The 16,695-nt window shown below is 44.9% G+C and overlaps 1 protein-coding gene across 1 annotated transcript in view; it reads left to right on the forward strand.

The window, feature by feature from the left end:
• Window positions 1-16,464, forward strand: part of FAM189A2 (family with sequence similarity 189 member A2) — a 76,749-nt gene extending 60,285 nt beyond the window's left edge. The window contains exons 7-11 of the mRNA XM_027549430.1: window positions 6,911-7,040; window positions 7,200-7,278; window positions 9,214-9,366; window positions 11,598-11,890; window positions 15,599-16,464. Coding sequence (XP_027405231.1) covers window positions 6,911-7,040; window positions 7,200-7,278; window positions 9,214-9,366; window positions 11,598-11,890; window positions 15,599-15,802 — 859 coding nt within the window. The 3' untranslated portion in view covers window positions 15,803-16,464. The remainder of the gene's footprint in view (window positions 1-6,910; window positions 7,041-7,199; window positions 7,279-9,213; window positions 9,367-11,597; window positions 11,891-15,598) is intronic.
• Window positions 16,465-16,695: the final 231 nt, after the last annotated feature.

The raw sequence follows: 16,695 nt of genomic DNA on the forward strand, positions 1-16,695 counted from the left end.
GTTCACATTCTTTCCCATGATTTATTTACCTTCCTGATTTTCCCTCAGAATCAAATCTAAACCCTGCTGCATAAAATTAAAAAAAAAAAAAGAAAAGAAAAAAAAAGAAATAAATACTAAAAAAATAAATAAATAAACCCTGCTGCGGACCCTCCCCTGCTCACCCTCCTCAGTGGAAGCAGAGATGACTGCAAAGCTGGAGGGGGTGTCTGCTGGCTGCCAGATGGTCCCAGGGGACAGCTCAGCCTCCCTGTTGTACAGGGCCTGGTGGACTGGGATTTCAAAACTTAAGGGGCCAGGATGACTTCTGTAGTCTTTTTGGAAACGAGCCAAGAATTACGGAGGCCAGAGGGACATAGCAACAAAATACCTATTCTTTATGTACTATAGAACACATCTGCTAAAACCTTAGCCCAGTGTCAGGCTGTCTACAGAGGGCACACTGAAGGACAGTGACGTGCCTGTTATTTCACGGGATGGGGAGAGAAATGCCCTCTTCGTGGAGAATTCCTTGGCTCTCTGAGGTTGTGGGTGAGCGCTCGGTTGACCTAAGTGGAGGCGACAGACGGATTTAATTTCCTGCAGTGGCAGAAAGGGAAAGTGACTCATGTGGGTTTAGAAGTTGTGCTGACCCGTGGGATCTCCCGCTCCAGCCTTCCCTTCTCCTCTCTTTCCTTTCTCTTCTCTGCACCTCCATGGCATGCTTATCAGTGTGGGTCTTTAAGGATCTGGATGCATCTCTGGACTTGCCCGTCTGAGTCCTGAGCCACCCCCTGGCCAAATCTGAGTTGGAAGAAGATGGACAGGCTTCTCATCAAGGGCTTTACCAACCAGAACTTCCTGAGAGGAACAGGTTGGGGAGGGGGTACGGCAGAACACCCTTGAGATCTAAAGTATGTACCTGGAGCCCTAGCTCATAACTCCAATGGGCAAACACCCTCATTTTCAGAAATTCCCCTAATATCTGAGTGCAGCCCACTTTTTTTTTTAACCTTTTATGTACTTTTTAATAATTGAAGTTGGCTTACAATATTATATTAGTTTCAGGTGGTGTTGTTGTTTAGTCACTAAATCATGTTCATAAATCACTAAATTTATGACCCTCTAGACTAGCCTGCCAGGCTCCTTCGTCAATGGGATTTCCCAAGCAAGAATACCAGAGAGGGTTGCCATTTCCTCCTCCAGGGGATCTTCCCAACCCAGGGATCAAACCCAAGTCTTTTGTCTCCTGCATTGGCAGGCAGATTCTTTACCACCGAGCCACCAGGGAAGCCCGTTTTCAGATGTTCAACATAGTGATTCAGTATTTTTTCTTTTTATGTTAATTGGAGGCTAATTACTTTACAATATTGTGGTGGTTTTGCAATATATTCACATGAATCAGCCATGGGTGTAGATGTGTTCCCCATGCTGACCCTCCCTCCCACCTCCCTCCCTGTCCCATCTCTCAGGGTCATCCCAGGATTCAGTATTTTTATAGCTTATACTCCATTTACAGTTATTACAAAACAATGGCTATTATTTCCCTGGACTACACAATATATCCTATTGCTTATCAATTTTATACATAGTACTTTGTATCTCCTAATCCCATGCCCCTTGCCCATTTTTCTTTTTAAAATGGCTAAATATATTCACTTTTAGATACATATTCTCTCAGAGATATTTTTAAATTTGACCGACTTTGCTAGATTCTCAGTATAAATCAACTTCATAGGCACTAGCTGTATAAACCCAATTGATAAATTTTCTTTCTTATAAGCAGGGCTTCCCTGGTGGCTCAGACAGTAAAGCGTCTGCCTGCAATGTGGGAGACCCAGGTTCGATCCCTGGGTCTGGGAAGATCACCTGGAGAAGGAAATGGCAGCCCACTCCAGTACTCTTGCTTGGAAAAATCCCATGGCCAGAGGAGCCTGGTGGGCTACAGTCCATGGGGTCCCAAAGAATCAGACACAACTGAGCGACTTCAGTTTCTTACAAGCAGACAGGAAAGAGTGTTTGCATTAATGTTTCTACAAACAGTTATGCTAAGAGTTTTCATGCAGTAGAGGCTCCCCATTTCCTGTAAGGTTTTATGACCTCTCAGAAGAGGTTTATTTAACTTCTGTAAATACAACTATTTTATGCATTGGTATCTCCTTGAGAAAGGACTTCTTAGGTTACTGTCATAACAGAAGCCTGATTGCAGTTAAGACTTCTATCCAAAGATGGTTTTCTACTTTGTGAATCAATTTGTCAGTACAGAAGAGGGCTGTGTGTCCTCATCTCTTCAGGGAGTCCCTCAGTCTCAGAAATTGGCTTGAGCCAGGAGTCAAAAAGGAGTCTCTAACCTATTTCATGAGTATGGATCTAGCTGTACTGTGAGGATGTTTCCTGCTAGAGAAAATTGAAAATGAGGGCATGGGAATCACGTTGGCTTGGGCATTTCAGCCCACCCATTTCCTTTACAAATGAGCTTCAAAACCCAAGCTCCAGTGGAGCTGGGCTGCCCTGGGCTGGACTCTGTGCTCAGCTGTTGTTGGGCTGAGTCCCCCTGCCTCACTCCCTACTCCCACACCCTTCCAAAACATGCCCTGTGGAAGGGCTAAGCTTTCCCAGCACATAGAGGAGGATCATTCTTTGGTCTGGGTCATAGTAGTTGCTTCATCAGCCTCAGATAAGTTCTCAGGTCCTATTTGTAGTATCAAAGCAGAACATATTTTACATGATCCTTTTGGGTTTCCTGTTCATCTTCAGATCTCATGGGCATGAACCAGCAAAGGTTTCTTGGAGACTTTGGGATGAATTTGCATCAACCTGGATTTTGGAGTCTCTTAAAAAGTTCACCCCTGGGTGGGTCTCTTAACCATTTCGGAGCTCAGTTTCTTCATTCACTTGCCTTGTCACATGGCTCCTGAGCTTGTTATGAGATAATGGGCTAAAAAAAAATCTTTCTAAAAACAAAAGCTGAGACCATGTTCTGCCATTGTTAGTTGCATGGTTTAAAATGTTCGTGGCATGTATCTTACTCTTAAGAAACATTTAGCCCCTAATCTTTGTTGTTGTTATTTAGTTGCTTCAGTTGTGTCCAACTCTTTGCAACCCTGTGGACTGTAGCCCTCCAGTCTCCTCTGTCCATGGGAATTCTCCAGGCAAGAATACTGGAGTGGGTTGCCTTTCCCTTCTCCATGAGATCTTCCCGATTCAGGGCTCAAACCTGTGTCTCTTTTGTCTCCTGCATTGGCATGTGGGGTCTTTACCACTAGCGCCACTTAGGAAGCCCCAGCCCCTAATCTTACCCCGCCTTATCAGGTAGCAGTTGTCTAAAGACACTCATTCTCAATAAAAGTTTGATCACCTTTCCCACATATAACGGGGTTTTGATTTCAGCCACTATAGATTTCAGCCACCGTAATCCATTTCCTTTAGCAGCAGTCTCAATCCTGGCTGGGCCTTGGAACTCCTGGGAACACTGACAGCCTACAGATACCCAGCCCTGTCATAGGCAACTAGGGCAGACTTTCTAGAGGTAAGGCCTGGGCCATACCCAGTGTAGGAATGCTCCTAGGTGATTCTTCTCTATAGCTGGGTTGAACATCATAGGGCTCAGGAACAAAAGGTGCAGGAGAGAGCAGACCCATTTCCTTCTGTGGATCTTTATTTACCCAGAAGTGTACAAATCAAAAGTTGCTTAACAGGAAGGAAACTTACCTTCTGCATCAACTCTAGCAGCATCTTCTATCTACATGAGGCTTTTCTGGTCATACAATAACCACCATAGAAGCCATTCATTTTGTGGTCCCCTCTTCCTCCCCAGTTTTCCTTCTTGAAGAGATTCTGTAGTAGGTCAGGTCTAAAGTGGAGCCTGTTCCTCCCACTTCTTGGCCCTAAGCAAGCCCTCTCTTCTGTAGGATCACACAGGCAGCCACTGAACTGAAATAGGAAATAAACAGCATCAGAGCTAACAGACCAACCTGGGAGATGAACTTTCCAGGCAAGGATACCACAGTGAAGAAACACGTGGACACTTGGCTGAGGGGGGGACTGACCGGGGTTTGTAAATGCTAGAAAGATGTTCATGGGGTTATGCTAATTAAGGATTGAAGATTGGACCTCTGGAGTACAGGAGTGCAGAGGTCTCAGTGAGTAAGGCATGCCGCCTTGTTCATTGGTCAGGAAAGTCTCCAGTCAGGCCCAGGAAGAGTCTGGATTCCTGGAGTCACTTGGTGCTTACAGTTCTTAAGTGGCTTCGGCTGGAACAGAGAGTTGGTGTGAAACCCATGGGCAAGTCCTGCTCTAAGGAAGAAGAATATCCCTTTCTTGGCAACTTTACCAGGACCCCTCCCAGCCAGGCCAGGGAGCGGCCATTCCTGCAGGTTCTGCTCCTGGGATACGCCCCGTGTTAGGCAGTGAGCCCATGCATCCCTGCCTGGGGTGTCAGCCTATGACCGTCTCCTTCCTTCTCAGGTAAAACAGGGCTGAGGGTCTTGCTTCTGACCCAAAGATGCAGGAAAAAAGGGTAGCACTTTCTCACTTTTTCATTCAGCCTACAGAAGTGTCATCCTTCTAAATCCCAAATTTCCTGAAGTTTTATTGTTAGGAAGACAGAATATCAGATCTTTTTCAATTTTTTTTTTCTTCCACCAATTGCATTTTTGTAAATAGGCACAAATAAAACAATCATAAATGCAGAGAGCACCTTTATAAAAACAAAACAGTCCCCTGCAGCCAACTGGCTCTAGAATTTGTCTTTTCATCAGTCTCCTTTAGTTTATGTCCATTGTTGCATTTCAAGAGCATACGTTAAGCTTTTGGTATTGTCTCTTTTTTTCATTCTCCAACACTTCATGGCCTGAGTACAGGTTTTTTTGGTCTTCTCTTTTTTGTATTTTTTAAATTGTGATGTAAGTGGCATATAACATAATGTTAGTTTTAGGTGGACCTGTAAGTAGTGATTCAATACTTTATATATTGTGAAATGATCACCACAGTAGGTCTAGTTAACATTCATCACTGCATATAATTATAAGGTTTTGTTTCTTGTAATGAAAACTTTTAAGACCTACTCTTATAGCAACTATCAAGTATACCATGCAGTATTATTGACCCTGATCACCACACCTTGAATTACATCCCCAGGACTTATTTACATGTTTTATAACTGGACGTTTTATCACGATGTATAAACTTTCATGTATTTTTAACTGTTATTTTCAAATTTAGGTTCTTTGTTATCTAGACAATTTGTATGTGTGTGCGTGTTTGTGTAATTTTCTATGAATGCTGGCAGAAAATCTTGTGCATTTTTGGTTTTTATTTTTTTATCTCAAAGGACAAAAGGCATAGCACCTAGCATGTAGCAAGCACTCCATCAGTGTTTGTTGAATGCCCACCTTTAGGAAGAGACCGTGATTCCTTCAGTGGCATGCTACTTTTTCTCTGAGCTATGACATTATTTGCTTTTTTGTGTGTGTGTTCATTGTTTCAAGTATTTATTTAACAAGTAGTGAGTTTCTACCATTAATCGGACATTAGGAAAACACAGGCAAGAAACTTTTGTCATGTACTAATGTGAAAAAAACTAAATAATTGAGTTCCCCTGAATGAATCCTTGCCGGAAGAAATATCAATAACCTCAGATATGCAGATGACACCACCCTTATGGCAGAAAGTGAAGAGGAACTAAAAAGCCTCTTGATGAAAGTGAAAGTGGAGAGTGAAAAAGTTGGCTTAAAGCTCAACATTCAGAAAACGAAGATCATGCCATCTGGTCCCATCACTTCATGGGTAATAGATGGGGAAACAGTGGAAACAGTGTCAGACTTTATTTTTTTGGGCTCCAAAATCACTGCAGATGGTGACTGCAGCCATGAAATTAAAAGATGCTTACTCCTTGAAAGGAAAGGTATGACCAACCTAGATAGCATATTCAAAAGCAGAGACATTACTTTGCCAACAGAGGTTCGTCTAGTCAAGGCTATGGTTTTTCCTGTGGTCATGTATGGATGTGAGAGTTGGACTGTGAAGAAAGCTGAGCGTCGAAGAATTGATGCTTTTGAACTGTGGTGTTGGAGAAGACTCTTGAGAGTCCCTTGGACTGCAAGGAGATCCAACCAGTCCATTGTGAAGGAGATCAGCCCTGGGATTTCTTTGGAAGGAATGATGCTAAAGCTGAAACTCCAGTACTTTGGCCACCTCATGCGAAGAGTTGACTCATTGGAAAAGACTTTGATGCTGGGAGGGACTGGGGGCAGGAGGAGAAGGGGACGACAGAGGATGAGATGGCTGGATGGCATCACTGACTCGATGGACGTGAGTCTGGGTGAACTCCGGGAGTTGGTGATGGACAGGGAGGCCTGGCGTGCTGCAATTCATGGGGTCGCAAAGAGTCGGACACGACTGAGCGACTGAACTGAACTGAATCCTTAGTTTTTTTTTTTTAATTGAGATGAAATTCATATAACCTGAAATTAACCATTTGGAAGAACACGATTCAATGGCATTTAGTACATTCACAATATGGTGTAACCATCAGCTCCATCTAGTTCTAAAGCATTTTCATCACCTACAAGGAGACCCTGTGTCCATTAAGCTGTCACCCACTTTCTCTCCTTTCCCCAATCCCCTGGGCAACCACGAATTTGCTTTCTCTTTCTTATGGATTGCTGTTTGCTTTTTGACTAATGGATTTAAAAGGAATGATGGTATTAAATTTTCTATATTGTCCCTTGCCTAAGAATTCGGGGCACTCCATCAGAGAGCAGCTTAGTTGATTATTCTCCTGCTCCTGGACCAGGAGGTTGTAGCATGGAGGGGCGAGGGGTTTTTCCCATTGTCATTGGGTAATGCTGCAGAGTCAATGGCCAGTATCTAGAGCCACCACCATCAACTAGCCTAAACAAGCTTTCTGATGCCAAGATGCTCTTCCTAGGATGGTTGGTCCTGATGTTATTCCCCTGCCACATATCTATGGAGCACGAATCAAAGGAGTGGAAGTATTCTGTCCTCTGGACCCCCCACCTCCCTATGAAGCTGTGGTGAGCCAGGCAGACCAGCAGCAGGTACTGTCCATGGAGTTTCTCTTTGGTACATTGATGGCAAGTAGGAAAAACAGCTGCAGAGAACAGGGTGGGAGAGGGACCATGTCTTATAGATGTTTGTAAGAAGTTCACTTTACTCCAGATGATATCAACAAATAACCCTTTTCCCCTGTGATGCAGGGATCTTCATTCCAAATGCCCGAAGGACCAGAAGTTGCCACCAGCCCATTGGAGCCGATCTGCATGCCAGGGATTCAAGGTAATAAATACATTATTGCTGCCCAGACTCATGATTCAGTAGATTAAGAATGATATTAATAATGATCCATATGATATTTTGTTGGAGGTCAGATATTCTTGGAGCAGATGGTTCAAGCTACATTCTTTCTTCCAAATGTAAAAGCGTTATCAACTCCTTAGGGCTTACAAGTAGGAGGTAATATATGAACAGAAATAAAGATATCGTTAGAATCTTTTATGAATAACCAGGCTATTTTCAGAAATGGATTTCAGAGTTTAATTTGGCATTCTTTTTTTTAAATTTTTATCTATTTTTTTTAAACACTCAAAACATTTTGTATTGTGGTACAGCCAATTAACGATGTTTTGATAGTTTCAGGCAAACAGCGAAGGGACTCAGCCGTACATATATGTGTATCCTTTCTCCCCCGAGTCCCCCTCCCACACAGGCTGGCACATAACACTGAGCAGAGTTCCATGTGCTATACAGTAGGTTTTTGTTGGTTATCCATTTTATTATTTTTTTTAATATAAATTTATTTATTTTAATTGGAGGTTAATTACTTTACAATATTGTATTGGTTTTGCCATACATCAACATGAATCTGCCACAGGTATACACGTGTTCCCCATCCTGAACCCCCCACCCACCTCCCTCCCCATACCATTTTAAATACAGCAGTATGTACATGACCTTCCCAAAGTCCCTAGCTATCCCTTCCCCGCTGACAAAGTAAGTTTGTTTTCTAAGTCAATGAGTCTATTTCTGTTTTGTGAGGAAGTTCATTTGTATCATTTCTTTTTTGACTCCACATAGAAGGGATGGCATATGCTATTTCTCCTTCTCTGTCTGACTTACTTCACTCAGTATGACACTCTCTAGGTAACATAATTTGGCATTCTTTTATTTCTGATATAAGATTTTTTTTCTCCTGTTAAGATAGGATGAGCTCTTTTAAAGGGACAAAGAGAGTTTCGTCTATTGCGGAATGATTCACTCATTTGTAACCCAGGACCCAGGTCATGCTGCCTTCACATGTGCTGAGTGCCAGTTCCCAATCCTCCATTAAATACTAGAGTCAATTTACATTTATCTTTGTAGTTTAAGGGCACATTGTTACCGCTTTCTCTCTTTGGAGAGGTTTTAAATGGCCCAGAGAATTGTTCACAGGATAAAATTGCAGATGGTGATAAATAATGGATTAACTCTTAGCTATTTTAGACAGAGGTGATTTTTCAGCAGCAACATTCGGAATAGGTTTCTGCTCTGTTCACCTTCCATCTTAAGTAGAATTATGAGGCAGGGTTCTGTTTCCTAAGTATGTTTTTAATCCTTCCATTTCTTAAAAAAAGATTTCCCAGAGTAATACTCGGGCTCACAAATGATGGGATTTTATTTTCCTGAGCAGCAGTCATCCAATTTCAGAGCGCTTTGACTGATTCGTTTAATGGCCACTAGCTCTTTAACCTGGTTTCCCAGGAGTTTCACAGCCCGGTCCGCAGACTCTTCCCCTGCCTGCATTTGGCCTGCAGCCCCAGGGCAGCCATCTCACCTGTACACCTCACCTGTACAGGTGTTCCCTTCCACCTAATCTAGCTCAACCTGAATAGTCAGAAGGGGGAAATGGCAGGGACCTTTCCAGTGCCACACCAGCATGCTTCACTGCAGAAGATTCTAAGCACCTTTTTAGTCATTTGGGTATGGCTTGTTTTTCTGCTCTTGGTTCTAAAGTTTTTTGTTTGTTTGTTTTAGGTGTGGAAGGGTAGTTTGGGGAGGCAGCATTTCTCATAGTGCTGCCAAATAAAAATGTTCTGGGCCCACCGCCTAAGTAAATATCATTAACTGGACTACCCTTATCCTAGCAGGTTGGGGCTCACAGGTGTTTCCTGCCCAACATTTTGAAGGCTCTAGCTGGTGAAATAATCTGTTTCTTCTCTTAAAAAAAAAAATCAGGTGGGGATATTCCTGCCACACCTGGAGAAGAAAGTGCATCTATACCAACTCCCAACACAAACCAGCTGTGTCCGGCGAGGAGCTGGAGAGCCCTCCGACCCCTGAGGACAAGATCCAAGAGTGATCCTGTGCTACATCATTCTGCAGAGAGAGGTGATGCCATCCCCCAGGCTCTCCGCAGCGCACTGTGCGTACTTGCCCACAGGTGCTGAGTGGCTCTGGCCGCCCAAGGCTCTATAGTTCAAGACAAAGCTTGGAGGGGGGCTAAGAGGTCTTGGCAAAATAGCAAATTCTGCATGCATCTTAGGGATAGATATCTACCACATCTTTCCCGGCTGGTAGGAATTTTTCTTGTCAAGTCAGTATCAAGCATTGGGTTGCATGTGATACCGTGTTGGTGCCACATGAAGAAGGCAGTGAAATGTAGGTCTGATTCCTTAGATGCTCAAAGTCTCGTGGGAACTAAGATTCTCTCTCCAGGAAAAAGTCAAACGGGTGTTATTTTCCCCCCCTTCTTCTATAATTTGACACTAATTATATTTTTATTGTGTATGAGTAGATTGAATTATTTAAATCTGACCTTGCTCTAAGAACTTTGGATAGAGTGAAAGTCACACTCCATCTCTCTCCCTTTCTGTTTTCAGTTTGTGTATAGATGGTATTTGAAAAATTTTTAATTTTAATAATCAGAAATTTTTAAAAACTTGAATTAATCTTGAATCTTCTTTTCTAAATATATGACTACCTGAACATCTCTAAATACTTCTTCATTGTAGAAAATTATTTTAAAAAATAAGGAAAAAAAGGAAGAAAATGAAAATCTTCTGTAATCCCAGTAACAGAGGCTTCTTTCGGTGACCTGTGCTCTCTTCAAGCTCTGTGCAAATACCGCTTTGAAACCCTCTGGCTCTGCTCTGCCCTGGGCCCCATGTCACCCCTAGTTGGGTTCCGTCCCTCTGACAACCTGTGTTATTTGCCACAGCTCTGAACTGACCATGTGGGAGCCAGAGAGAATGCTCCTCTTGTCTCTCCAGTGGCTTCTGAGCGGGGAGGAGGCCTGCCTGGGACTGAGCACCCTCTGCCCCTCAGCAGACCCCGGCAGCTCCCCAGACCCGTCTTCACCTTGGGGTCCTCTGCCCATCTGGCAAGCTGAGGACTTGAGATGGCCACCTGCAATTTCCACAGGAGCTCGGCTGTCTGCTCAGCTTAGTCTGCATGTCTTTCTAGAACTTGCTCCCCCTCTGCAGCACTGCAGGGGTGAGGACGACACGTGTTTACCTGTTGGAGTCTCTGCGGTGGACGGGACCGGGTCGCCTTTGAGTGACAGCGCAGTGCCTGACTGTCTTGCTCACACATGAGTGTCTCTAGCAAGTGGTCCCGGAAGACTCCTGCCCTCTGTGTTGTGCGCATGGCAGCCAAGGAAGGTGCCATCCCCTGCTTAGAGCTCCTCACACCTTTCTCCAGAGGAAAAGGAATGCGCCCCTGCCTCTACCTGTTCTCCCAGCCCCTGCCTCCTCTCTTCCTTCAGTATCTAAATTGCTGCACATCAGACCTTCATAGACTGAAAATCTCCAGTGTCGCACACACTGAAGGCTGCTGGCTGGCTTATGAACACGTGGAGACCAGGCCTGACTTCGTTGCCCCCACCTGCCGGTGCAGTAATGTCCTGCCAGTCCTTGTACCCTTGCCGAAGCAGGCAGTTGTGGACATTAGAGCCCGTGGTGGATTTCCCAGGCCTGCTGTGGACTTCCAGAATGACATGTGCTGATCTGGATTTCTGCACTAGATTTGTCTTTCTGTAACAGTCAGCCATCGCACCACCGCCAGCCATGCTGTGATGTTGATACTGTAAGTCAGGACAGTGCTCCCCAGGATGTTTAGGACAAAGGTACAGTCAGTGTGAGCAGAGCGTTCCATTCATCCCACAAGTCTCATCTCTCCTCGGTCCCTCTCTTTCAGTGGCTTCTTCATCCTACCCTGTGGAATGTTCTTCCTTTGGTCAACCATGTTTTTTCTGCCTGTGCAAACCATCCCCATATATTGGTCATCACCCCATGAAACCTTTGTTCCATTATGATATGCATTCTGGATGCTCTTCTCTATCAGCTATGTTTACCCTGATGGTTATCTTTTTATGTGGCATAATAAAATATTTGGGGGACATGTCCTGTTGAAGTTACACTTCAGGGAATAATCTCATGTCACAGTCGTTGGGTTTTTTCTTTCTTTCCTCTTCCTTCTGCAAGAGGAAAAGCAAGACATGCATGACTGCTGGCACCTGTCACATGCTTTCCACATGGAGTTTCATGATCTGTGCTGTTTCAGGTACAGATGTGTTCACAGGACTTGGCCAACAGGAACATGTTATTTGTCTCTGTCCACAGCCGTCCCTGTGCTCAGCTGTGAGGCTGCGACTCAGACCGAGGGAAGACTGGACTTGGCTGCAGTGACCTTAAGGAGAAGGTTGAGATCCCGAGCTTCAAGATGCAGACCAAGGTCTTTGATAGATTACAAGTCTTACATGGACACTAAGCTGCTGGTGGCGAGGTTCCTGGAGCAGTCCTCCTGCACCATGACCCCGGACATCCATGAACTTGTAGAAAACATCAAATCTGTTCTGAAGTCTGATGAGGAGCACATGGAGGAAGCTATCACGAGTGCCAGTTTTCTAGAACAGGTAGTTTTATTATTGGTATCAGGTATAAGTCAGACAACTTGTTTCCATAGTAGCTGAAGCAGCTTCTCTGGTTTCCTGCCCAAGGCACAGGAAATCCATGGTCACCATTTCAAGGAAAATGGGCTGTATTAAGGGGTTAGGAGGTCTGGGGAGGGAGAGGAAGAAGCGGACCTGCTTTCTTTTCGGGAGTGGTGAGTTTTCCACAACCTTCTTGGCCCAAGAGAAGAGAAAACGATTTTCCTGGAAAATGGAAGCATGCCTGGAAAAAAAGAAAGGGAGCAGCCTAGGATGAGAGCAAGGGCTCTGTGGAGTGCAGAGTATGATCAACATTCCATTTCCTAAGTTGAAAGTTTCCTTTGATCTGGCATGTTTTTTCAGCCCTTTGACAGTAATGGAAATACGTGAATTTTAATACTGACAAGATGCTGGGGGCTGGTCACAGTTCCCATGAAATGTTTGGCGAGATTACCTAAACTGATAGACTTAAAGGAATAAGCACCTTTTCCTTTGCAGGGATCAAAACACATAGCAATCCCCAAACAAGTTGCAGGTGAAAAGATAAAACTGGACCTGTAAATATCCCACTTGGGTGTCCAGTTTCTCATCTGGAAGGTGAAGGGTTGGGGTGGGTGGTCTATACACCCGCATTTTTGAGTGAATGGGATTTGCCCCTGATGAGAAGTCAGAATGGTCACAACTTCCCTCACTCGTCTCTTTCAAAAGCAGTGTTTGCCTTTGGACATTTGCTCTGTCCTCTGTGTCTGGGGTGGCCATTGGAGACCTCAATGAATAGTGGCTCATAGGTGTTACTTGGCTGTGCCTGGGGGTATTACATGCCCATCAGATACTTCTTTTTTATAGAATTTTATTTATTTCTTTTTGGCTGTGCTGGGTCTTTGCTGTGTGTGGGCTTTCTCTGGTTGCATCAGAGGGGGCTGTTCTCTAGTTGTCGTGCTCGGGCATCTCACTGCGGAGGCTTCTGTTGTTGGGGAGTGTGCATTCTAGGTCTCATGGGCTCTAGTAGTCAGCACGTGGGCTTCTGTGGTTGTGTTTCCTGGGCTCTAGAGCACAGGCTCAAGAGTTGTGGTGCACTGGCTTAGTTGCTCCAGGGCATGTGAGATCCTCCTGGATCTGAGATTGAGCCCGTTTCTCCTGCATTGGCAGGCAGAGTCTTTACCACTGAGCCACCAGGGAAGCCCCCAGATACTTCTTGAGTTGAGTTGGCCTGATTCTCAGGGTCATTGCCAGCTACTGTTTCCCTGGGTGTGTTTTTGAGGCAGAGTGAACAAATCCCCATCTTGCTTTCTTCTCTGTTCCTTTTCCCACCCACTGGCCTCTTCTTACTGAAGTCAAATTCTGTGCCCTCTGTCAGGGAACGTGGGGAGTTGGAGAGCAGCTGTGTGAAGAGGAACATGAACCATGGACTCTTGTTTGCTTTCTAGAAAAATGGTCAACCAGTGGTCCTAGGTCAGTTCCAGCTGGTTGCCTGTGTAGAAGAGAGATTTCTGTGTGCATGTTCCTGGTCTACTCCAGATGCCACTCCCTGCCCCCTTCCTTGTGTTCAGCCCCAGTTGCCTGATAAACAGAAGCAAGTGTTCTCCAGCTGGTTGCCTGTGTAGAAGAGAGATTTCTGTGTGCATGTTCCTGGTCTACTCCAGATGCCACTCCCTGCCCCCTTCCTTGTGTTCAGCCCCAGTTGCCTGATAAACAGAGATTTCTGTGTGCATGTTCCTGGTCTACTCCAGATGCCACTCCCTGCCCCCTTCCTTGTGTTCAGCCCCAGTTGCCTGATAAACAGAAGCAAGTGTTCGGAGCTGCCAAGTTCTGGGGAGGTGAGAGCTAGAGCGTCTGTGGGGCTGTTGGTCTGGACCTTCTGCAAAGTCTTGCTTGATGGAAGATGGCTTTGAGGAGAAAGAACAGACACTGATAGCTTTTTTGATAGATTTTACTAATAGCTCAGCAGGTGCTATCACTATGAATGTTTGCTAGGTCTTTCTGCATAGACTGGGTCAAAGTTCAGGTACAAGGTTATTGTAATAGACTTTGTGCCACCTGCCGGGGCTTCCAGAACGGAACCCCAGTAGTCAGGTGTCATAAGGCCACACCACTCCTCGGAGAGAAGGATGCAGGGACAGGGGAAGGGAGCTTTTATTTCTGACTCTGCTCAGCTTTGCACATTTTCTCCTTCTCTAGTATTACTGAAACGTGTTATTTTTTAAAGATTTTTTTTTTTTTTTTGATGTGGATCATTTTTAAAGTCTTTACTGAATTTGTTACAGTGTTGCTTCTGTTGTTTATATTCTGCTTTTTTTGGCAAGGAGGTATGTGAGATCTTAGCTCCCTGACCAGAGATGAACCTGCAGCCCCCACATTGGAACGTGAAATCTTAACCACTGGACCACCAGAAAGTCCCTGGAATGTGGTTTTATATATCCATTTACATTTTCACCAATATCCAAACCACTTGTCCTAACTTAGCATGTAATAATAGTAGACAACCATGTAATAATAGTAGACATCTATGAATGTTAGAATTTTCTTCTTAGTCAGGAAACAGCTATAGAGACAAATATAATAATAGAGTATTGGAAAAATTTAATGTCCCATATTTTGGGGGAATTAAACTTTTAATGACCTTAGAATCTCTAAATGGTGCAAACTAAATGACAAGTCATCCTGATGATTGTTTTGTGATATTAGATGGTAATAAAGCACTTGATTTTTCTCCAAGGTGCTTACAGCAATATGTCATATAGACATGACTGTGTAATTTTAAAAATTTGACGGTTCTCCCCTTATTAGTCTCAACTGGATCAGAGATTGCCCATTTTTGCCTTTTTATGTTATATTTAGAAGTGATGTGTGTGCTACCTTGCAAAATAGATCTAGCAGTAGAAACACTCTTAAGAGTTATTAATAAATGGTTCTAGTTTTTAGGAGATTTATCATGTTTTTTATTGAAGTGTTATCAGATCAATTAGAAACACATTGGTTTAAGTTGACATAAACTTAACCAGACCAGTGGTTATAAAATTTGCAGGTTTAGCAGCATCACCTTGTGATACACTTTTAATGATACAGATGCCCACACCCGTTCCAGACTCCCCTGTCAGAACTGCTGTGGGGGGAGCAGGGATTCTATGTTTCTGACAAGCTCCCCTCCTCTCCAGTGATGTGCAGACCCAGTGAGAATCACAGGGAAATTGGAACAAAAGGCGATAAGAAGAATGTTAAATATAAAGTAGATATAGACTTATGCAGTAGATAAGTCAATAAGTGTGGCAGGCCTACTGGGGAAATAATAGAAAATTGGGGGAATTTCTTAGGAACTTCAGAAAAGAAGCAGTATGTTAAAAGACTCTTTGGAATTTCAAGTGGGTTCCACTTTGGGAAAACACCCTTTTCTCTTCCCCAAGGCAACTAAAATCATGTCCAACTCTTTGGGACACCATGGACTATAGCCCACTAGGCTTCTCTGTCTATGGGACTTCCAGGCAAGAATACTGGAGTGGGTTGGTTGCCATTTTCTTCTCCAGGGGATCTTCCCAATCCAGAGATCAAACCTGCATCTCCTGCTTGGCAGGCAGATTCTTTACCACTGAGGCCCCTACCCCAAACTGAACATAACCTTGGTGGATATTGGAGGCAGGTCTGAGGACCACATCAGGTTAAGTTTAACCTCTTGTCACCCTGTTTATTCTCCTAAAGATCATGGCCCCGATGCAGCCCAGCACTGCCAGGGCCCTGGTGCTGCCCTCGCGGAAACAGCCCGGCCTGCTGCACCTGCGGAGCTGCGGAGATCTGAGCACCTTCGTCCCCGCGGGGAGGCCCCTGGCTGAGAGGAGGCCCCGGCGAGCTGAGGCCGAGAGGCCGCACAGCCTCATCGGCGTCATCCGAGAGACTGTCCTGTGAGGCTGCAGGGCCGGGGCTCCTGAGGAGCAGAAAGACAGGTGGGCCCTGGAAGGCAGGGAGCCTCTTCAGGGGACGGGTTCCCTGTCTGTTTCCTGACTGGGAGTTAGGGTGCCCTTCCGGCTTCTCCTCAGAAAGAGGGGGGCACTCCGGAGAACATTTATTCCTGCTCCTGGGCTCCCGGGTTCTCCTTTCTGCTGGCTGCAGGCCCTTGATGGAGGAATGACGAGTTCTTCTGGCCCGTTTATCTTTTGGATACACCGAGTGGGAGACTGAATGAAGCCCAAAGCTCCTCTGCCTGGTCCGCCCGGCTGTGGGCAGCAGCGGCTCAGGATTTGGTGCCTGCGGTGCCCCTCACGATTCTCTTCTGCACTGAGCTCTTGCCTTCTCTGGAAGGGCACATGTGCTGGCTGCTATGTACTTGCTGCCAAGTGAGAGTGGAGCTGGCCCAGAAGCAGGGTGATGGACCCCGATATTCTGTGATCGTCAAGCCTCGTGTTAGATCACTTTCAAATCCCATTCTCTTAGGGAAAACAGGAAACTTGTTTGGTGACAAATTTTGATGAAAGAAATTTGGGAGAGAATTCTTGTTGATTCCATTTATTCATGCTTGCAAAACTAGAGATAGCTAAGGCAGAACTGAGAATAAAAATGTTTACCTTGGACCTCCAGGCTCACTGTGTAATATTTGTTTATGTATAGGTGGCCAGGCCTTATCTTTATGATGGGTTTGGGACTTGGAGCAGTCAGGTGGGTAGGCCTGGGCAGGCCACCAAACCAGCTTAATCTCAAAAGCACCCAAGCTCCTTGGATAACAATGCTTCCTTCATCCATTCAGCCAGTGCTGGGCTTCATGGAGCTGCCTTCCCCTGGGGCCGTGAGCAAGAAATCAGTAA

The sequence above is a fragment of the Bos indicus x Bos taurus genome, chromosome 8 (genome assembly GCF_003369695.1).
Source record: "Bos indicus x Bos taurus breed Angus x Brahman F1 hybrid chromosome 8, Bos_hybrid_MaternalHap_v2.0, whole genome shotgun sequence".
NCBI classification, from domain to species: Eukaryota; Metazoa; Chordata; class Mammalia; order Artiodactyla; family Bovidae; genus Bos; species Bos indicus x Bos taurus.